We start from the raw sequence: 24,047 nt of genomic DNA on the forward strand, positions 1-24,047 counted from the left end.
CCCCTCCTCGCGAAGTTCGCTTCTGTTGGTGATTGCATTGAGGCGGGCTTTTAGCTCATCCACTTTAGATGACTGGGGATGTAGCTCTCTTTCCATCTCCTTTTTTAAAAAAAAAGAGGATTCCAGGTTGTGAGTTTCACGATCTGAATTCTCGGGCGCTTTCTGCTTTCCCTTTGACATTGTCTTCCGGGAAGACTCAGGTCTTTGGCCTTTTTCAGCAAGGAGCTGGGCCAGCATATCCTTCATTTGGAGAAGAGTTTCTTATTGCGCTTGAAGCATGGCTTGCTGATCATCGACTCTCTTTGCAAAGTCGTCGTGGCCTCCGGTCATGTAAGCGGGAGTTTCTCGTGCCATGACGGAGCTTGATGATTGATAATCATCAATTGCTGAATGTTCATCATCCGAAGTAATCCCCTTGGCTAACTTTTGATAATTAACAGAGCGGATAGCTCATGTCTGAGTCTGAGTGTATCGATATACTCCTTCGAACTGTCACAAATTTTTTGAACAGTCGGGGAATGACTTCTCTCCTATTCATCAGAGCTGGGAGCCAAGGCTTTCCCTTTGCCGATCACATTGATAGTGACTTCAGGGTATTCTGTTTTGACAATCTTCTTTTTGTGATGTTGTTGTCGCTTGGTAGGTCTAGCAACGTTCGTCAATCTGTTGAACACCGATTGTTGAGTTGCAGATGAGCAACAGTGACATTCCGAGAGGACTACAGAAATAAGTCGCTCACATTGGTAGGAGCGAGCTACTTGCAGTGTCGGTCTTTTTCTTGACAATAATTCCCGTAAATCCGACAATTAAGAGGAGCTTTTCACTAAGCAGGAAGACGGAGATGGAACCCCCTGCTCTTGAGTGAGGAAGACTGGTTCTTGTCGAACATGGATTTTAAGCCCATGTTGACTTTTTTGAACTTGGCGGACCACGTCTCGTTCTTGAGGATAAACACGAGGGTCGCATTTGGATTTGTAAACATTAAGCCGAGGCCTACATTTAAATGATGAAACAGATCCCTGAGGATCATGTTTTGGTTGAATGCACCCCTGAGGGTTGCGTTTGGTTGGTGAAACAGACCCCTGAGGGTCATATTTCGCTTGAATGCACTCTTGAGATATGCGTTTATCTTTGGCAGTGCCTTTCTGAGGGTCGCGTTTTGGATGAACAACGCACCACTGAGGGTCGCGTTTCAGCTGTATCACCCGAGGCTCATAATTGGGTTCATTGCCACGAAGAGTGTGTTCTGGAGTGGAAACGCATTGTTCGGGCAGAACTTCAGAAACGCGATCCTGACGTAGGGCATGGGATTGGATTTCTCAAAGATGCGCTTGTCGTATGGATCTTCTCCGTCTTTGAGCGGCATTCTTTTTGGCTTGTTTTAAAGCCTTGGCAGCAACATCATCGGCGTTTATAGAATCCGTCTCCTCTATAGGCCGTTTATGACCCGTAACACATCGTGTTGACGCGGACGTGGAATGTTCAATTCGCTAGACGAGTTCGGTAGAGGCTAAGCCCACTCTTTTGGTGGAGGGGCTGTTCGATGAATCTTGACCGAATGAGAGGGCTTTCTTCGGCACTTCAGCCAGTTTTGATCTGTTTGGAGATCTTGCGAATGTTGTGCCCAGCCTTAGGGCTAAGCGATCCAGAGGAGAGGGCTTCCTCGTATTTGGCTTGGTCAAACTCTACGATTAGAGTTTTGACGGTTGTTCCTATGAGATGAACATCAGATTGCACCACCACTTCGTTGTCAGAGAAGCTAGTCCCCAGCGGAGTCGCCATCTTTTGTTTGGTGAAAAATGTGTAGTAAGTAAAATGAAAGAAAATTGATTTGTATTCTCTCGATCTCAATTACAATTTGAATTCCTGATTACAAAAGAGAATAGAATGATCTGGATTCTCCCCTTTGTTTAATTCTGGACTCTTCACGGTAGCGTTGGAGTGTCTCCTTCGAATGTTTGCGTCGAATTTGCTCTCCGTTGACGATTCGACTGTCTTATCTCGTAGGAACAACTAACTTGCGTGGCAAGTTTGATGGATAATTCTTAACGAGTTTAAGAACTCAGAACGAGTTAAAACTCTGTGGAAAGAGTTGTTTGAACCGAAAATTTGGTTAACAATCCAAGATTCGTTTGTTGTTGAAATCGAGAGACTAGATCTTCTCTTAGATTCTCCCCTATTTGATCACTAGAAGATCTTCCCAAAACCGAACTGAACTGCCTTTGTGCGGTTTTTTGATGAGGAAATACCTGCCCTCCCTTTGATTGAACCTCCACCGAACCTCTATGCCAAAAAGATCCAACCTAAAAATCTGAACCTCTACTCTGTTGAGCTTGTTGAGGTTTTATAGGGGGATAAGGGGTTGTAACTGCCCCCTTAATCTGCTCCTAAGTGGGCGTGATTTCCTCCGATCGTGGGGAAAACAGTTCTGAAACCGTTCGACTCATGTTTGAATGAGTCAAACGCCTAATTTGGCGTTCAGTACCCTAACTCCGTGTCCTAAGATTGGGACGCGGAGTTAGGTGGTCACTAAACGTCAAAAACGCAAGGGCCGCTCGTGTTTTGCTTATTACAGCTTGGAAACGAGGGGGTTGCCTGCGTTTTAAGAATTGAAACGTGAAGATGAATTCCGCGTTTAGAAGGGGCTAGTTGACTTGTAACCTCTTCTGTAGAGCATTGCAAGGACCATTGTTCAATAATCTTTGCTTTAGCTATTACGGTGTAAAAGTCATCCGATTGTAACTCTCACAATTGTGAAAACCACTGAATAGAGTTTTCATCAGTCGTCGGAAGCATCGTTTATTTGTAACTCTTCTCGATCTATGTGAAAAGTCATCCATTTGCAGTTTTCATTTGTTGACATGAAAGTTATATGATTGTAACTTTCATCATCGAGATATGGGAGTCATCGGATTATAACTCTCCTTATTGAAGCTTGATGGGGATCAGCTATCTATTATGATTTTTAGACAGCACAAGGACATAACTTCTGGATATCTTTGTCTTTAGATGGTGAATTACCATAACAGATGGCCCTTTTCACTCAGAGCCAACTTTAGTCGGGTTTGAGTGAAATAGACGAGAGCTTTTGATCAATGTACACTTGCTCAAGACGTTTTTTAGTTAGTTGATCATGGCTGAAGACACGGCGTAGGATTTTCTATCCAATCATCTTTAAATATCTTGAACTTCTTTTTAAAGGAGATGAGGCATCGTGGGCAGAGCGAGCGGTGCTTCATTGCTGATTTATTAGCTTGGAATAACGTGCACGAGAGGCGGTTAGGATTTCGAGTAAACCGTTTTAGATTTCCAGAGTGGATCTTTTTTGGTCGCTTCAAGATCGTGCCTCTTGAGTTCTCCTGCATGCTTCTTTGGAGGCTTATAAATATCCAATGGGCTGAGAGGATTTTCATATAGTTCTTGCTTCATCTTCAAAAACTGTCTTACTCTGCATGGATGGAACTTTTCCATGGCTTCTCCAGCTCCCACTTCCATCCATTATAAGGAAAAGCTTGTCGTGCTTCGGCGTCTGTGCTCAAGGGTCCTTAGGGGTCAATTGAAATGGACAAGCAAGAGATTCAAGATTCCTCGAGCTGTAACGCTTGAGGAGCCCAGGCTGACGAAGCCCGTATTCAGCCATGGTGAGGGGCGAGTGCCTTTGTACTTTGCACATCTGGAGCAGGGTTTGCGGCTGCCTCTTCATCTCTTTGTCAAGGGGGTGCATGCAGTTCTGGGGGTTTCCCCCATGCAGTTTTCTCTGAATACGGTAGGAGCTTTGGTGGCCTTCGTGGTCGTCTGCTACCGAGTCGGGGTACGGCCCAGCATGAAAGTGCTGGGATTTGTTAAGAGTGTGAGATTGACTAAAGGGGACCCACACTATTTTTATCATATTGATGATAATTTCAAGCTCTCCCTGGACCTTTCCGAATTGGAAGAGTTTATAACAGGAGGCTCGAGGCTGAGGGGGGAGGCTCTGCTGGGGAGTCTCGGAAGAGGTTAAGAGGGGCCCTCGATCTGGAGGGGGATTCTGATAGAAGGCCCCTCGTGATCGGGGTTGTTCCCTCTTCTAGGGGGTCGAGGGAGAGGAGAAGGAACTTGGCCGGGTTTATAACAGGAGGCTCGAGGCTGAGGGGGGAGGCTCTGCTGGGGAGTCTCGGAAGAGGTTAAGAGGGGCCCTCGATCTGGAGGGGGATTCTGATAGAAGGCCCCTCGTGATCGGGGTTGTTCCCTCTTCTAGGGGGTCGAGGGAGAGGAGAAGGAACTTGGCCGATCCTGTGGAGGCGGGGCTTACTGGGGAATCTTCCTCGATCCCCAGACCATCTCGCCGGCCCGACAAAGAGCATCTCGCTCCGATCCATAAGGTGGACGGTCCAGAGGAGTCTTCCCCTAGCCCTGGCGGTGGCGCTGGCGCTGGCGGGGGGGGGGTAAAGGAAATGTCAAGTGACAACATTCATCAGGCTTTCTTAGCCTGTCATGCCCAAGGAGCTTTGTTAGAGCTGGCTCTATTCCACCAGCTCGAAAAAACACTGGCCGTAGAGAGATCAGGCAGGGAAGAGGTGAAGAGGCGGGCTGCTGCCTTGGACGCTGAACTGGCTGAGACAAAAAGGTTGCTAAGGCGCTACCAGACCATTTGCTCCAGATAATCTAGGACTATTCAGAGATTAGAATGAGAAGTGGAGGCTTTGAGGTCAGCTGACGACTCCCTTGGTGACTCTTCTCGGGCGGATGCTAGGAGGCGACCAGGCCCTTCTTCGTGACTCAGTCGCGGGCATTAAGGATATCCTGCCTTTTCTCTCTTTTTTATTTTTTTGGTGACCTATTGTAATAGAGATTTTTTTGAATGAAAGACCAGTTTTTGTTTTTAAGCCTAAGCATTTGAGTTTTGTAGCTTGAGTAGATTAATTGCATAATGTCGATCCATGTGTAGGAAACTATAATTAGTTTACTTTGAATGCTCTGTGCTTGGTTGAGCAATCTTATCTACAACTTGTTTACCAAAGTTTATGTCGATGGATTCTCATGCTTATAGGAATCATACCTTAGTGCTGTAAGCATATAAAATTGCTTATAGGTCCCTTAGCACAGCTCGGCACAAACCGACGAACCAACGAGGCGACGAATCGCACGCAAGCAACGGAATAAATCCACTCGCGTTCGGAATCAAGCCAAGTGTTGAAGAGTCAACGAGTGATCCAACCAAAGACAAACTCGGACGAATCACGATCGAATCAAGATCAGTTTCGGACTCGAACTCAGAAGCAGATTTACTGCCAAATCAGAAATGGATTTACTGCCAAATCAGGTCAACGATTCAAGTCCGGATAAATCAACCACAGAACCGAATCACGGACTGAACTGAAAACGGGAAAAGACAGAAAACCCAACACCTAGGGGACTCGGCCAAAACCGAGCCACCTCTAGGTGGCTCGGCCAAGAGCCGAGCCACCTATAGGTGGCCGCCCAGATCTGTGCGCGCTCCGGATCTAAGCTTGGTCTTAGATCCCGAGACTTGGACGATTGTTTCCTTGGTGAATCAATCCTCCCCGGCTATTATTTCCTTGGTGAAATAATACCCGTCGTACTGCGTAGATCCGATCGGATCTAGATCTCACGGTGGTCCACGGATAAACCCCGGCGCAGGCAAACAACCCACGCAAGCGAGCGATCGCAAAACAGGAGCTCGTGATTTGTTCGACAAACAAGGAAACAAAGTTGTAATTTTCATTTCTTTTTCAATTTGATTTTCGTTGTAACCGGATCTTATAAAAAGACCGGATCTTTGTAATCGATAAACTATTACAAGAATTTGCAATGGAATCAATGATGAAGAAAGACACGATTTTTCCCGGGAACAATCTGGCGACCACAGTGGGAGCCACCGATCTCGCTACCGAGATCGTTGCGTCGCAGCCGCGGATCTCGATCCCGGTCGAGGAGGAGGTCGAGTATGAGTTCGACCAACAAAAGTTCGAGGAGCATCTATCATCCTCGTCCGGATCTACCTCCCCTCACAAGTCCCGCAAGTCCAAGAAGCTATCCTCCAGGAGAAAAACTCGTTGGTATGAAGACGTTGAAAACACCAACGAAGATCTCGCCCCACTGGATGCCAAAGCCGCATCGGGCGAGATTCCTCCAAATCCCAACCAGGTCGGAGCTGCTCTGGCCAACTCTTCTGCCGCAGAGGGCGTGGTGACTCTCTCGAAGAGAGCCCACCAAAGGCAACGTCAACGCCTTGCGAAACAATTCGCAAAGGCCATGGAGTCAGTTGACGGGATCCGCTACAACGCGGATCTGAAGAACAAAAGAGGCAAGCAGCCTCAACAATCAACGAATAGTGGTTCCTCCAAGCCATCAACGATGGAGTGGGTCCGGGTCAAACGGAACCGATCGACGCTGGAGGAGCGCATTCGCAAGCGCCGCGCACTATCAGCGCAGGCACGGGGTCAAGCTGAAGAAGCCCGTAGAAGGCTGCAGAAAGAGGTAGCCAAGAAGCCGCCACCAACTCGCAAAGTTTGGAGGCCGAAGTCTGGATACAAGTGAAGACTTGAAGATCAAAGATCTCGAGAGCAAAATCAACACATTGATCTCCGCTCAAGAGACGAAGAAAACAGGCATTCCTTGTCCATACCCAAGAGAGTGGGAATCAATTCCATATCCGGCGAAGTTCAACCTAATTAACTTCACGCCGTTTGATGGGAAGGGTTCGCCCACTCAGCATGTGATTTATTTCAAATCACACCTGGGGGTAATCTCTGGCAATGAGCCTCTGATGGTGCGGTCATTCGTCGGCACTCTTCGCGGAACCGCCTTCGATTGGTATCGCCGCCTCAAGCCAGGTAGCGTGAACAGCTGGGACGATATGGAGAACAGGTTCCTCACCAATTTCTTCGACGACGACACCGAGATATCTATCGGATCATTGCTCGATGAGAAGCAGAAAGACGGGGAGTTAGTCCACACCTTCGTCAAAAGGTTCCGGAACAAGGCGATGAATTGTCAGGACCCGATCACTGAGGAATTCATTCTCTAGACTTGCCACAACAACCTTGCACTGGACGTGTTGGAAGCAATGGGAACAGCACCGTCTGACACTTGGAAAGACTTGAAGGTGCGCGGTGAACAAGCCGAACACTTCCTCCGAAGGAAGAAAGCCGAGAGGAGCCAACCCCGTACCCACGAGAATGGGAATCAATCCCCTATCCGGCGAAGTTCAGTCTGATTAACTTCACGCCGTTTGATGGGAAGGGTTCACCCACTCAGCATTTGATTTACTTCAAATCGCACCTGGGTGTTATCTCTGGTAATGAGCCTCTGATGGTACGGTCCTTCGTTGGCACTCTTCGTGGAGCCGCCTTCGATTGGTATCGTCGCCTCAAGCCAGGAAGCGTGAACAGCTGGGACGACATGGAGACTAAGTTCCTCGCTAACTTCTTCGACGACGACACCGAGATTTCAATTGGCACACTATTTGACGAGAAGCAAAAAAATGGTGAAACAGTTGAAAACTTCATAAAGAGATTCCGAAACAAAGCAATGAATTGCAGGGATCCGGTCAGTGAAGACTTTATCCTCGAGACTTGTCACAATAATCTTTCATTGGACATCCTCGAAGCGATGGGGACAGCACCGTCTGACACTTGGAAAGACTTGAAGGTGCGCGGTGAACAAGCCGAACGCTTCCTCCGAAGGAAGAAGGCCGAGAGGAACCGACCGACAGTTAATCCGCTCAACTCAAACTTCGCCTCTCGTGGTAAGGGCAAGGCACCTGCAGCTGCTGATGATGCTAATCAAACGTCACAACAGCAATCCCGAAGGCAGCAAAAGGCTTCGGGTCCAAGACTCCAAAAAGAGTACTCTTTTAAAGACGAAGACATTCCAGCCATCTTCGAATCCCTCCTTGGAAGCAACAGGATCAAGCTACCACCTATCACAAATCAGGAGGAAGCTGATAATACTACGGACCCAAAGTACTGTGCATACCACAGGAGGATCCTTCATCCCACCAAGGCCTGCTTTACTTTAAAGAATAGTATCCAGACCTTGGTTGAAGCCGGCGTCATAACGCTAGAGTAAGCCAGTTGAGAACGGCACCACTCCGATAAGTATAAGAGTATAAACTGCTTCTTAAGACTCCAAAGAGTATACGAGTATAAACTGCTTCTCAATCCTCCGACCGGTATAAAAGGTTAAACTGTTCCCTGATACTCCAATAGGTATATGAGTCTAAACTATTTCCTTTCTTCCACGGGAAGTTCCTGGAGAGTGCCATGCGTGGTATTCTTAAGGATAACCCGATCATGCAACCGATACGATGATAAACCCAGTTTCGCAAGAAAAGCTGGGGGTGGATAATTCATGTAACGGGAAGTTCCTGAAAGAATGTTACATGTAATTTTCTTAGGGATAACCCGATCATTACAAATAAAGTGATAAGCACTAAACCCACCGTTTACCTGGTCAAACCTTAGGACCACAACCAAAATCCCCTCTCGATTCCTTCAATGAACGAGAGGCACACAAATCGAGCGATCAAACCTTCTTACAGTTAGGATCGTTTTAAACCTCCCACTTGGTCAAACCTTCCTACAGTTAGGACCACAACCAAAATCCCCTCTCGATTCCTCCAATGAACGAGAGGTCCACCTTTAAATCAAGTGATCAAACCTTCCTATAGTTAGGGTCACCTCAAACTCTCGCTTGGTCAAACCTTCCTACAGTTAGGACCAAAACCACGATTTACTCTCGATAAACGAGAAATTCATCTTTAGTTCGGTAATCAAACCTTCCGACAGTTAGGGTTATCCGAATCTTTTCGATTCTCAGAGTGGAGATCCCACTCTCAGTTTCACCTTTCCGGATTCTGGGGGTGGAGATCCCACCTCGAGTCTCCTTTCCAGCTGAAGATAGAATATAAAATTCTTCTTCAGTGTCGGGAGATAGAATATAAAATTCTTCCTCTCCCATTTCGGGTTCGTCTTTGCCCCAAGAAAGATCTTTTCCAAAATTTGTCAATCTAGGATTCATCCTAGGAAGTTTATCCCGAATCCTAAGCAGGGATAAGTCTGCGCCTAACACGCGCTGCCGGTTTAGTCTTTCTCCGAAGAAGAAGACACCAGAGTTTGATTCTGGGGTATTCTATCCTGAAACCTAAGCAAGGATAAGTCTGCGCTTAACCCGCGCTGCCGGTTAGTTCTTAACCGTTAAAAAGAACACCCGTTCACATATTCGACATTGTGACAGGTTGTTATTAATAACACCATAATCCGTGCCTCACACGCACGGGGAATTTTATCCTGAATCCTAAGTAGGGATAAATCAACGCCTAACACGCGTTGCCGGTTTAGTCTTTCTCCGAAGAAAAAGACACCAGAGTTCGATTCTGGGGAATTTTATCCCTAAGCCTAAGTAGGGATAAGTCAGCGTCTAAAACACGTTGCTGGGTAGCCTATTCCCATAACAATGGCGAAGTCTACGTATTCGAAGTCGTAGCATCAAGTCTAAGGGAGTTTATTCCCTTAGCACAACGTCACATGCGGAACGGATTTAGACAATCCGCGTGCTAGCCAGTCTCAGAGAATTCACTCTCTTAGCACAACGTTACATGCGGAACGGATTTAGACAATCCGCATGCTAGCCCGACTCAAACGGTAGTCGGTAAAGGCTAATCAAATCCGTTGAAGGCTGGGGGTTAGCCAAAAATCCTAAAGTCAACGCCTAACACGCGTCGCCGGGTAGTCTATTCCCGTGAGAAAGACGAAGTCTACGTATTCAATATCGTAGCACTAAGAGCGTTAACTCTCTTAGCACAACGTCACATGCGGAACAGATTTAGATAATCCGCATGCTAGCCCGACTCAAACGGTAGTCGGTAAAGGCTAATCAAATCCGTTGAAGGCTGGGGATTAGCCAAAAATCCTAAAGACAACGCCTAACACGCGTCGCCGGGTAGTCTATTCCCGTGAGAAAGACGAAGTCTACGTATTCAATATCGTAGCCGTTGCGATCAAAAAGTCAACATACGACGTTCGAAACCCTAGGGTCAACGCCGGTCAACGCGTAACCCTAGGTCAACGCCAGTCAACGCGTTGCGATCAAAAAGTCAACATACGACGTTCGAAATCATAGGGTCAACGCCGGTCAACGCGTAACCCTAGGTCAACGCCAGTCAACGCATGCGATCAAAAAGTCAACGTACGACGTTCAAAACCCTAGGGTCAACGTCGGTCAACGCGTAACCCTAGGTCAACGCCAATCAATGTGTTGCAATGAGAGAATCCTTACTCCGAAAAGTATACGAGTATAAACTGCTTCTTAATACTCCGAAAAGTATACGAGTATAAACTGCTTCTTAATACTCCAATAAGGTATATGAGTATAAAATGTTCCCTAATGTTGGTTGAGAAGTTTCTGGAGAGTATTTTTCTAAAAATATTCTTAAGGATAACTCAACAACACTACGCCGGACAACGCGTTGCAGATAAAGACTCGACGCCAACAATCGATGGTCAGCTAAAGATTAGAAAGTCAGGAATCGACTTCAAGTTTAAAATTCCGACAACGGTCAGACAATAAATGCAGCACCGAAACTCTTTCAGACATTCGACAAAGCACCGAATAGCCTGGAGAATTGAAGGAATCAAGAACGGAAGTCATTCCAAGGTCCCATTACACCAACTGAAGGTGGGGACAATCATATCCAAAGTATTCCAGACTCTTCTATAAAAGAACGAGACTGAAATACTTTGGAGGGGGTATCTGTAGGCATATAAAATTGCTTATAGGTCCCCTAGCATAGCTCGGCACAAACCGACGAACCAACGAGGCGACGAGATCGACGACGCGTGCGGAATCAAGCTAACGGGTTGAGGAATCAACGAGTCATCCAACCAAGAGCGGACTCGGACGAATCACGATCGAATCAAGATTAGTTTCGGACTCGAACTCAGAAGCAGATTTACTGCCAAATCAAAAATGGATTTACTGCCAAATCAGGTCAACGATTCAAGTCCGGATAAATCAACCACAGAACCGAATCACGGACTGAACTGAAAAAGGGAAAAGACAGAAAACCCAACACCTAGGGGACTCGGCCAAAACCGAGCCACCTCTAGGTGGCTCGGTGTGAAGACTTGAAGACTTGGACATCCAGATCTGATCCTCGGCGAGCATCCACGTCACAAAAGGCAGGAGTTCGAGAGAGGGGAAGAACAGATCTGAGATCTACACGAGATCACACTCCGGATCTAAGCTTGGTCTTAGATCCCGAGATCCGAGCGATTATTTCCTTAGTGAACTAATCCCTCCCGGCTATTATTCCCTTCGTGGAATAATACCCATCAAATCGTGTAGATCCGACCGGATCTAGATCGCGCGATGGTCCACGGATTAACCCCGGCGTTGGCAAAGAACCCACAAAAGCGAGCGACCGCAAAACAGGAGCTCGCGATTTGTTCAAAAGGAGAAAGTTGTAATTATTATTTTTTTTTTCTTTGATTTCGTTGTAACCGGATCTAAAAAAGACCGGATCTTTCTGTAACAGATAAACTGTTACCAAAGAGTGCAATGAATTCAATGAAGAAAACGATTTTCCCCGCGAACAAGTGCGAGTGGTTGTAAAGCTCGTTCCGATTAGATGACAACCCGTAGATTTTGTGCTTAGGTCTTTAAATTTTCCCCCAAGGCCGAGAGGTGACTTAGGGAGTCGGCCAAAGGGTTATGCCCTGGTTTATTCCTGATAAGGTACCAAGGACTTTAAACCCGACTGAAGGGTCATGTGCCTTGAGCTTATCTTGATAAGGAGCCAAGGTCTTGATATTCGACTAAGAAGTCGAGTGCCTAGGTGACTAGGTCTTGATTACCGACTGAGAAGTCATTGTGCCTTAGGCTTATCCTGATAAGGAGCCAAGGTCTTTATTACCGATTGAGAATCATTGTACCTTGGGCTTATCCTGATAAGGAGCCAAGGTCTTTATTACCGACTGAGAAGTCGATGTGCCTTGGGCTTATCATGATAACGAGCTAAGGTCTTTGTTATCGACTGAGAAGTCGTTGTGACTTAGGCTTATCTTGATAAGGAGCTAAGGTCTTAGATTACCGACTGAGAAGTCATTATGCCTTGGGCTTATCCTGATAAGAAGCCAAGGTCTTGATATTCGACTGAGGAGTCGAGTGCCTAAGTGACTAGGTCTTCCATTTCCCCTAAGGCCGAGAGACGACTGTTAGAGTCGGACAAAGGGTTATGCCTTGGGTTTATTCCTGAGAAGGTACCAAGGGCTTGTCATCGACTGTGGAGTCGAGTTCCTAGGTGACTAGGTCTTGGATTACCGACTGAGAAGTCATTGTGCCTTAAGCTTATTCTGATAAGGAGCTAAGGTCTTTGTTACCGACTGAGAAGTCATTGTGCATTGGGCTTATCCTAATAAGGAGCCAAGGTCTTTGTATTCGACTGAGGAGTCAAGTGCCTAGGTGACTAGGTCTTCCATTTCCCCTAAGGCCGAGAGACAACAGCTGGAGTCAGTTAAAGAATTATGCCTTGGGTTTATTCCTGAGAAGGTACTAAGGGCTTGTCATCGACTAAGGAGTCGAGTGCCTAGGTGACTAGGTCTTGGGTTACCGACTAAGAAGTGTTGTTCCTTGGGCTTATCCTAATAAGGAGCCAAGGTCTTTGTTACCGACTGAGAAGTCATTGTGCCTTAGGCTTATCCTGATAAGGAGTCAAGGTCTTGGATTACCGACTGCGAAGTTGTTGTGCCTTGGGCTTATCCTGATAAGGAGCCAAGGTCTTTATATTCAACTGAGGAGTCGAGTGCCTAGGTGACTAGGTCTTCCATTTCCCCTAAGGCCGAGAGACCACTATTGGAGTCGGCCAAAGGGTTGTACCTTGGGTTTATTTCTGAGAAGGTACCAAGGGCTTGTCATCGACTGCGGAGTCGAGTGCCTAGGTGACTAGGTCTTAGGTGTTTTTTTGTTAAAAATTCAATAATTGTGGGAATTTGTACATCATGGAGCGCAATTTATTAACATTTAGCGTTCGAATGGCGTCGAATTCTTGTTCTCTGCTCCTATGTATTTTGGATGTTCCTTTTGTTACAGGAGACAGGGCCGATTCAAACCTCCTTGGTTATTCCTTGTCGTCTTTAAACATTCATGTTTTGACGAGGGCGAGTTACCGCTGTATTGACTATCTTCATTGTTGTGCGACTGAGGACACTAAGTCGCCAGTCATTGAATACTCGGAGTTGGATGTTGCTCTCTATTTTGAGGGTGAGTTGTTTGGCTTTAGATGTCACCGAGTGTTCGACATATTTGCCATTTCATCAGCCATGACCTTTCTGAACTTGAGTTTTTGCTGAGGTCTTTGTAGGCCGATGGTGGATGTGATGATTTTCAGTAGATCTTGCTTGTCCATCGTTGGTTACCCTGTATGGCCATCATCCTGTTGATTGAGCCTTCGGAGGCCAGTGTTTTGAATAGGAGGAGGCCAGACAACTTTTGTGATGGGGTCTTCTTGTTGGTGAAACCCCAGACGTTGATGCTTTGTCTTCTGGAATTTATTGGGATCATAGTTTCCCCTTGGGGGTTCCAGGAATAGTAATGATTGGACCATCCTATAAATGGAGGAGCCTTATTTTTGTAGGGAGAGCGTGAGTCGCATGCTTCGACCACCAGTTCTTGCTTTAACTTTGGTGGTTCGAATGTCCGCTAGGGGCCAGGGTGGCTTTTGTTCATGTGAAAATATGAAGAAAAAGAGGAATTTTGGGTATATATACTCATATATATACCAACAAACCCGAACCAAATCAATTTGAACCAAAACCAAAACAAACTGGGAAACTGCCTTGTGCACCTATCGGTCAACCGATAGTAATCAGCATATTGATTGACTAGTCCTATCATTCCTCCGACTGATCATGCATACAATGATTATTAATCTAGTACCATATACACTTATACGTACTTAATAAATCCCAAATTGATCACTATCATACTCATTCATCTTAGAATAATATTGTTAATGTCTGAGATCACACAGTCGATGAGTGCTTTCTGCTGAGGGGTGCATGCCAGATCTTTGCGCTAACAACGAAGACAGAGAGGATGGGAGACGGGGTCGACTCCTCCGCCGACTTTATGCCTGATCATGGGACGGGGATTCCTGAATCCTCTGCATAGACAAGAAGAATGAACCCGTAAGAGGGCGAAGCTTGTTTCCCCCATGGTACCTTCGATGGTCAAGTCAGCTGATGAGCTTGAGTTGAGTTTTAGGGAGAGTCATGGAACCATTGTGGTCTTTTTAGAGGTACTCTTTTAGAGTCGTTAGTTCTCTTTTAGTAAAAATAGATTAAGAAAATAATCCCCCAAAGTTCTCTCAGGAAGAAGCAGAACCTGAAAAAGAGGGATCACTTTTTATGGCGAATAGTATCTGCCTTTATAGTAAGGGTAGATTAGTCACTTTACGATTTTGCGAAAGACGGCGTTGAGGGGTGAGCTGGAGGCTGACTCACCCTTCGTTCCCTACGTGTCGGCTGGCGACTGGGAGGGGAGCCCTTCAAGACTGTTTTGGTAAGATCCCGAATTTGACAGATGAGGCATGGCAGAAGACAGGCCGGTTGCTTTAGTCTTCTTCGGCTTTACAGATGTCGACTGGCGACTAGGAGGGAAGTCATTCGAAGTGTAGAAGAAAATATCTTCAACAATCTCTGAGAAGTGACTTGTGAGCAGAATAAGATGTTTTCTCCCGAGATCTGTCAGAATTGTGACTTTGATAGGACGGATCAGCACTATAGTGTCTGAATTGGATCTTATCCTTTTAGCAGAGACGAGTCGGGTGGACTACCGAATAGATGGTCGAGCGAGCTTCTGGCCGAGTAAACTACCGAGTAAATGGTCGAGCTGATTATTTGAGGAGTCATCTCAATCATGGGGCGGGTGGACTCTTGAGGGGTCGTCTTGATTGTGAGGGGTCGACTGATCCTGCACTTCGTATCGGTAAGGATGACTCGTTCGTTCGGTTGGTCGATAGATTTGTCATTAGCTGGGCTTTGGGCCATAGCTCCTTTTTTGGGCCTATGAGGACATAGCTTCTTAATATCTTTGTCTTTAGATGGTGAATTACCATAACAAGTATCAAACATGATAAAAATCATTTACGACTTTATATCACAATATTTTTTGAATTTATGGGGTTTTACAAATACTAGGTCTAATAAACCTCTTACTAGAAGTTCCTGCAACTACTTATTAAGTTCCTTTAATTCTGCTAGAGCCATTCTATAAAGGGCATTTGAGATTGGACTTGTGTCTAGAAGCAGTTCAATAGAAAATTCTATTTCCCTACTAGTGGCATTCCGGGGAGATCTTCTGGAAAGACATCTGGAAATTCACACAAACTAAGAATTTGGGCCAGACTAACTTCTTTCTAGCTCAATACTTACGTTGATGCTAAGAAACCAATGCACCCTCTTCACAACATGCGATGACCTTGAAAGGCGGGTATAATGCGCACAGGCCTTTTCACGTTACCGCTCTCCAAGCAAAATTCCAATTGATCAAGAATTTTAAACACCACATTCTTCTCTCGACACAAAATAGATACATAATTTCTAGATAATCAATCCATCCCTAGAATATGCTCTAATCAAGCATATCAAGAATGATCAATTCCGTCGGAAGCTCCCTATCTATTATCTTTATCTTACTTTTGCAATACTTATTAGATATCAATATGTTATCACCTAGTGTGTTAACATGCATTTTATGCTTTAGTGTATCATATGAAAAATCTTGCTTTCTAACAAACTATGCAGCAATAAAAGAATGTGAAGCTCCAGAATCAAAGATTACTTAAACAAAAGAAGAATATAAAGGTACGATAACTGACACCACATCATTATTTACCTAAGCCTCTTGATCGATTAGAGAGTAAACTTGAGCCTTACCTTGATGATGCTAGTCACTTTAAGGTGCCTTACGAGTCAAAGTTTCATTCAACTTTGGTCAATCTGCAATCTTGTAATCCTTTTGGCCACACCTTAGGCAAGCACCAATCACCCTCCAACAATTTTTCACATCATGGTTAGACTTCTCACAAATGGTGTATCTCATTGACTTTTGGTTCATAGTCTGCTTTCCTTTTAAATCCATATGTTGGCTTTTGTTTTACTAGTTCTTGTTATTACCTCCATATCCATCCAATCCGAACCCCTTCTTTATATCATTATTCTTGTACCCATCAACTGAGAAATTTTCTTTTCTTTCCTTCTCAATCACAAAAGCTTTCTTTAGTACCATGACGTAAGTGAAAAGTTCAAACAAGCTCACTTGAAACATTATCTCAGGTTGTAGACCTCCTTGAAACTACTTTCTTTGGTTGCAACAAACTAGAGTGCAACCTTGGACAAATAAGTGAATTCTTCCTTGTACTAAACTACAATCTTATCATTTTGCTTCAGCTTATGGAATTCTTTCTCCTTCTGCTAGCGAATAGTCTTTGGAAGATACTTCTCATAGAAGATTTTCTTGAGCTCGTTGCAAGATATATGGTTAGTACCATCTCCCAGAATCCTTTACTGCATTTGCCAGTAGCCATTTGCATGTCCCTTCAATGTATGGATTGCATAAGCCACATTTTCTCCATCAAGATACTTCATGTAAGTAAAGGCTTTCTCTAACTCTGTAATCCTATCTTCAGCTACCATAGGATCAACACTTCCTTCAAAGGTACAGGGTGTTAGCCTCTTAAACTCCGTCATACCACTTCATATTCGTGGATGATCATTGTCACGAGGTTTTATTGTTGATTAATTTGTTGTCGCTAATTTTGCATCACAATGGTGAGATTTTGTATCACCTGCAACATAGCATTTGTATCCATTTGATTCCCTCTAGAACTAGATCTATGTGCACTTCAACTACCAAGCATTTGCCTTGAAGTCTAGTGCAAATCACTTTTCCAAGTTGAAAGAGTGCTCATGCTGTTATATGTCAATGATCACTAAAAACAACTCTAAAACTTATGTCTAAACATTATTAACTACAAACTTCTAAGCTTAGGACATCTTAACCTAAGCTCTTATATCACAGCTTGTCACGCTACTAGATGCACAGCATAATTTAGGATGGATGACAATGGTGACATGTGTAAAACATGTATCTAGCCTGCGGTTCACTTCCATAATTCAAATAAAACTTCACTTTAAAGGAAATTCTATTGATACATAGAAGTCTCAGAGCAAATCTACATCATAATAAGATCACCCTAGTGAGTCAAAAAACTCTTATTATATAAACCCAAATACTTTTCTTAAAATAATTATAAACTTTCAGCATCAACACACTCTACTAGATCCTGCTCATATCTCCAAAATTTCAATCCATAGATAAAGTCGTGTAATTCTCATATGAAAAAGTTTGAAAATATTAGGGTGAGATTATACTCATTGGGCATGTAACTTATCAATAACTGACCAGACAAGTTTATAAAAGATCTTCAATATTAAATATAAATACCTATTATCAAAGAGAACAAATTTGAGGAATATATTTTTGAACAAGAGAAACTTTCATGAATAGCATGTGATAGTGTCATGAAAGAATATTCACAAATTTTAAGAAACAATATAAATTGAGTACTAAATACTTTTAAAACTATAATTATAGATTTAAATTCACATTTACAAACTTCCTCAGTTATCACAGTAAGGCTATGAAAATTGCAGCTTAGTAGCATGAGAATACGCATCGAATCACTATAGGTCAACTCGAGGATAGAATGTACCTAACACTACTATAGGTTCCCCAAATTTCACTTTACTTTTTGCCAAAAAATCCACTTTAACACTAGTCAATACAATCTATACCATATGATAGGCTTAAACAAATCACTTCTGTTACAGTGTTTTCAGTCACCAAAGTACGGATCTTTGCCAACAACGGACAGGTGTCCCCCTACATGAACCACTCAAACCAGATTGATGGTCAAAGCAACCAAGGATCCCGACGTAGACGACCCGTCAAGTCGACATCTTCTTAGGTCGACTCGAAGGGCGGTATTTGTCAATCCTCTTGTCGAAGACGACTCGCAACGAGCCCACTCGACCAGCTACTCGACACCTCGTGAGGCCGACTCGAAAGGTGTTACTTCTTGACCAAGCTAAATAACGACTTTAGCCTTGAGCCTCTCTCACTGACAGCACGTCGGTGTCACATTTAATGCTTGGCAGGCGTATCATACATCTAGCCTCGACAGTCTTCATGACTCATCGAACCACGACAGGACGACCATGCCTCTGATCACTTCTCACTTAATGCTGAGGTGATCTTTCCTCCACTCATCACCAGGCACATGTAAAGTAGGTGCTGACACAACCGCCAGCCCATACCTACTTACAACCATCTTGTGCTCGGCCAAAGTAATGATTCTACCTGTTTCATCACCACTACAAATAGAGGTACTATTCTTTACACGAGGAAGGACCTTTTTTGGATCTTGATCTTCTTTCAATATGATCTGACGACTTTTTAGGGGGGCATCTGATTTTTGATCTTTTACTGATAAGCAATATCTGCTAATTATACTGCACTACACAAAAGAACTCACATAGTTCTTCATTTTCTCACTCAAAATTCACTAGCTGACTTGATCGTCGAAGGTACAATGGGGTACCATGCTTGATCCTCTCAAGAGTTGTTATTTGTGCATGCTAAAAGCTACTAAACTCAAGATCAGATATTCGGAGAAGTGAGCGACCCCTAATCAATCTCACTCGGATATATATTGACTGTTTGGTTACCCATCATCAATAGTTTCACTCTATAGTGGACTTCTAAGGATTTTAAACATTTATACAAATTCTTTTTACTCAAAACATCACTTGCAATTTCCACTTGTACAAAAAACAATGTAAATGCTTAAACACTTTGCAATCTTTTCTCAATTTCATGAAATAGAATGTTTATGAATCTATACTAATTAAACTATATTTATCAAACGTACATCTTTTTAGTAGATGTTGTAAGAACAACAACTTTAAAACATATTTTTAATAGTTTGCATACTATATAATATTTATCTTGTTAAAGATAAATAACTACTCATTATCAAGTTTTGTATAAATTTTTTTATGATTGAAACAAAAATAACATGTTTGATCCAACAATTTATCTTTACTGAAATAAGATTGCTATATATGATAGACTATTTTTATACCAAATTTTTTTAAAAAATAACTAACGATAAGAAATCTACTCATATTCAGAATTTTTTAATACTTTTGGAGAACTATACTCAAATCTACTCCTCGATCAAACCTATAAACATAAAAACATAAACTATTCTAGGTGTGAATGTAATGAGAGACTTTCTGAAAATTTCTCCCCTTTTTTTAAAGCAGAACTTGGGAGAGGGGCTAATATTAATTTTTTCCCCCTTTTCTTCTTCCTTTGATATGTATCCTTTGTGTAATCTAATCCAAAAAGCTTTGAGTGGGTTAAATGACCATGGTGGCCATCGCAAGTGAAGCCCACGGCTACGGGATGGACAAAGGTCCTCAGACGTCGCCGGAGATGATGTCGATAGCCGTAGAAAGTATTACTACCTCTCTTCTTTTTTTCCATGAAACCAAAACAAATTAAATCCATTAAAACTCACCTTTATAAGCTTATACCTTCTTCCTCCTTCCTCTGTTCCGACGTTTTCCCCTTTATTTCTGACTCAATTTCTCTTTAATTTCTCTTTGTTTGTGAAACTTGTGATTTGAAAGAAATTTATAGGGTTTTCATGACTCTTGAGTCCTCTAACTGATTTTTCCTTGATGATTCTACGGCAAAGCCTCAATAACAACTTCGAATAACCTAATAAACTCTTCAGCTACAAAACTTTAGATTTCTCTTTTAGGGGCAGTTTGGTTCGTTTCCTTGATATAGAGAAATGCAATTCCATGTAAAGAAACACAAGTTTTGAGTTTTTCAAACTTTTCCAAGAAATAGATTGTTTTGCTTTGGTTCGCACATAAAAAATGGTGGGAAACCAATGTATTTATTTTTCTTGTGTTTGGTTCGCATAAAAAAAAGGAAAACTTTTGTAAACAAAGCAGAGAAGGAAAAAAATCTGACGTGGCAGAGTTTTTATCAATTTCACTTGGTTGGGGAAGGAAATCGGAGAGGGAAAAAAATCTTAGTTGGCGGCGATTTCAGCAGAGTTTTCTCTCTTCCATTCGAGCGAACCAAAGCGGCACAAAGAAATGGACGGAAACAAAAAAGCTGACGTGAAGGGCTAAAAATCTGACGTGGAGGGGTTTTCTGAGTTTTCCACCCCTTATAATAGCGAACCAAACAGCCCCTTATTGCAATATTCCTTTGAAAAAGAAAACGGTCCTCTACACGCACAACGTTGACGGCAGCTATTCAAGGATATTTTATAAAAAGTATCAAAGAATCTGAACTCTTCTGGATCATAAACGTTGCTATATATATTTTATCGGTTTTTCTATAGAGTGTCCATGAGCACTCTATAAGAGAGGAGAGAGATAGAGAGAAATGAATAAGAAGGGGATCCCAATGCAAATCATGGGACATCCCCTCCTCATTCATTTCTTTCTATCTTTCTCCTCACTTATAGAGTGTTTATGGGCACTCTATAGAAAAACCGATATTTTATTTACAGAAAGCGGTAAAGGAGGGGAAAGATGTAAGGTTTCTAATTGTTTATTCCTAGAAAATTTAAAGTACAAGTTTGATAAAGCTAGTTCTCATTTACTTTTTATGAAGTAATGAAGATCTTAATTAAGGCCCTGAATTTCCATTGAACAGGTGTGCGACATGGGATTCCCATTGGTCCTAAGGTAAATTTTTTGTTTGCTATCATTTAAAAATTAAAACCATCAGCTAAATCCAAAGAATTATAAACCAATTAAAAATAAATTTGAAAATCATTAATTGACACATGCTTAAGCGTTGGTTGGGCGCGTTTGACAGTACTCAACTTGCAAGGTGTAAAAAGCACGACATACGTTGAAGATGGCCAGTCTATATTGTGTGTACCTCTTTCATGCTTTCCTTCATTAAAAAACGCTTAGAAACCATTGCATAAATTTTGGTGGCATATGTCAACGTATTTTTTTGGAGAAGGGGATTTACAAAATTTTGTTCAACTAAACAATTGCGAACAATCTTTTTCTTTTCTTTTTTTTCCTCTTTTTCAATTCAGATATTTAATTTATGGCTCTATGTAGGATAATTTAGTAGTTTAGTAACTAACTCTAATGCTACTACTACTCATAAACATCTCTTGATCATATAAGATGTTTCATCAATTAGTTATGTTGTTTATGAAACATAATGCAACGGAGAACTTATGACGCCCCCGGCCTGCGAGCATGTTGTTGGGGATTCGAAACAATTAATTGAACTCGTGCCTTTTCGGACCTTGTGCTAAGAGTTTAGCAAGTAGGAAAATCACCGCAAATAAAAGAAAAATTGAAAGAAAGATAAAAAAGAAAGAACACACCAGATATAACGAGGTTCGACAATGTGTCTACATCCTCAGGAGTCACACCACACAATTCTTTGATTAATTTTGAAGAAGATTACAATGCCCACAAATAGGTTTTTATCTCTCCGAGATCTCTCTGAAAGAATCCTCTCAAAACTCTCTTTTTCACGTGTTTTCACATAACCCTAAAATTGTTTAGGTATATATAGGATCCCAGCTCAAAACGGATTCCAAAACAAATTAGGAAACTCAAAATCCCGACATCGTTCAACCGGACCAAGGGCTTCGGTCAACCAACTAGAGAGTCAATTTTACAGGGTCTGCTCGTACATGTTTTCGGTCGATCGGAGTCTTCGTGTCGGTCGATCGGCCAGAACGTTCATTTCTTACAAGGTTTTTCGATCGACCGGACCATCCTTGTCGGTCGAACGACAGAGCGAGCTTCTCACGCTCGCTTCCTGTCGTCACTTCGGTCGACCGGACTGGGTCTGTCGGTCAACCGAACTGGGTTTTTCCAGTTTTCTTTGTTGATTTGATTCCAGGTTTGGTCTACACTCTCGAGACTAACACCTGTTGGCGCGGTGTAAGCCGTGGGACTCACGTGTTGTTTGGCTCAAACCACTGCCAAAATCGACTAGTCAATACTATACTTGAGTCTTTGGACTTACTTTATAAACCACTCAAACTCTTCATAGTTTCGCGATATGGGACTAGTATTTGGGGTGTTACAGAACTTGCTTAAACATTCCACTATAAATTTCTCTGGTTTATATATACAGTAAGTAAGATTTGATAATGCATTACAGGCTGCCTCGGACTGGCTCTACATCTACCCTCCTGGACTAAAAGAACTCCTTCGATACATCAAGAACAAATACGATAACCCAGTTGTTTACATTACAGAGAATGGTAATTAGCTATAACTACCCTCTTCAACAATTTGCGTGATTCGAAGAAATCTTACAAGCTGATTTCTTATAGGTGTTGATGAGACCAACGATGCATCACTAGTATTACAGAATGCCTTGAATGATGACGTAAGAATTGACTACCACAGACAACATCTACATGCAGTACATAAGGCTATCAGGTATATCAAATATTCAAAATGCTGAGTAACTGTCAATTGAAGGCTTAAAAGGTTTTTTCACGCCATGTGCTATTATTTTAAAAAAGAAGTTCGTAATATTGCAGGGAAGGGGTGAATGTGAAAGGATACTTCGTGTGGTCACTGTTCGATAACTTTGAATGGTCATTTGGATACACACTTAGGTTTGGCTTATATTATGTGGATTACAAGAACCTAGAGAGATATCCCAAGAGCTCAGCTCTTTGGTTTCAGAGGTTTCTCAGACCATGAATATGTACAATAACCTCGATCAACACTGTTGTAATTCTTAAGTTAGTGTTTCAAAGCATTGTGGTAGATGCCAATAGACCAAAGAATTAAGTGACTGGTTATTCCAGATGTTCTGCTTATGAATATGTAAATGAAATGCAGAGGAGTTGATAGGAGAGATGGATAACATAAGCCTGCTGGGAAGATGAAATAAAATTGATCGAGCAACTATGCAAATGATTAACTTTATTACTTCCTGGTTCATTTTGATTATATGTGTATTAACCAAATCATCGAAGTCCAATGGATATTAATAGAAGAAATCCAGTGGGAGCAAAACTTTCAAGGAAAGTTATGTCTTGTAAGAAAGAAAAGACGTATGAGAAGAAGATTCATAAGTAATCTCATTGATAACTTTCATGTACAGCATGATGAGGTTATAAACTACTTGTGGCAATCTTTTTGCTGCATCATTCCCACATGCTCATATTGTACATCTGTCTTTTTGTTTCCCTCTGAATTTCATTTACGTGTTCGATAACTTGACAATTTGTGGTCACTACAGGTTTGTATCTTCTTTTTCTCTACAGTTACTGTAGATTTGGCGAAGGAATTGGTTTAGAATAGGTTTTGGAAGTAGGAATTGGTTTTTTAGCGGTGTGTGGTCGACCGCGGTGCAAGGCCGGTCGACTGTATTCGTGCACAAACCATGGGCTTGATTCACGTCTTTGTGCGGTCGACCGCCGCGGTCGACCGCCAGTCCAGTAATCCAAACCGGAGAGTTTAGAGTTGCCGAAGCCTCCAGTTGTTTTTTGGGCTCTGTCATTTGTCGCAGTTGAGCGCCGTGGTCGACTGCGTATCGGGTCAGACCCAAATTTGCAGTTTCCTGTTCTAAATTGATTTGGTGTTTAGTATAAATACCAACACATTTTAGGGTTTTTGCGGAGCTGTTGTGAGGATATTTGGAGCACAGAAAAGAGGTATTTTCTGGAGCTATTGGTTAGGGTTTTGTTTGTGAGATTAAGAGCTTTGTTGGTGAGATTAATTGGTGAGTTTGAGTGATTTGTAATCTCAGTTTGTACTCTTCTTCTCTATTAGTGAAAACTCCATCTCCTTCTTGCCCCGTGGACATAGACAACTTGTCGAACCACATAAAAATTGGTTGTTTGTGTTTGTGCCGTTATTTTGGTTTGTTTGGTCTTCTCTCTCGACGTTTGG

At 42.7% G+C, this 24,047-nt stretch overlaps 1 protein-coding gene across 3 annotated transcripts in view; it reads left to right on the top strand.

The window, feature by feature from the left end:
* The window catches only part of LOC109827374 (beta-glucosidase 12-like), a 64,018-nt gene extending 40,756 nt beyond the window's left edge, over positions 1 to 23,262 (top strand). The window contains exons 11-14 of one of the 3 annotated variants that reach the window (XM_020394378.1): positions 20,809 to 20,840; positions 22,297 to 22,399; positions 22,472 to 22,580; positions 22,685 to 23,262. In XM_020394378.1, the coding sequence (XP_020249967.1) occupies positions 20,809 to 20,840; positions 22,297 to 22,399; positions 22,472 to 22,580; positions 22,685 to 22,850 (410 nt within the window). In that variant the 3' untranslated portion in view covers positions 22,851 to 23,262. Of the gene's footprint in view, positions 1 to 17,894; positions 19,000 to 20,808; positions 20,841 to 22,296; positions 22,400 to 22,471; positions 22,581 to 22,684 lie in introns of those variants that run through there. The other 2 variants (XR_002243410.1, XM_020394379.1) reach the window with 2 other exon arrangements.
* The last annotated feature ends 785 nt before the right edge of the window (positions 23,263 to 24,047 follow it).

Source organism: Asparagus officinalis, unplaced genomic scaffold (assembly GCF_001876935.1).
Source record: "Asparagus officinalis unplaced genomic scaffold, Aspof.V1 AsparagusV1_Un169, whole genome shotgun sequence".
NCBI lineage: Eukaryota > Viridiplantae > Streptophyta > Magnoliopsida > Asparagales > Asparagaceae > Asparagus > Asparagus officinalis.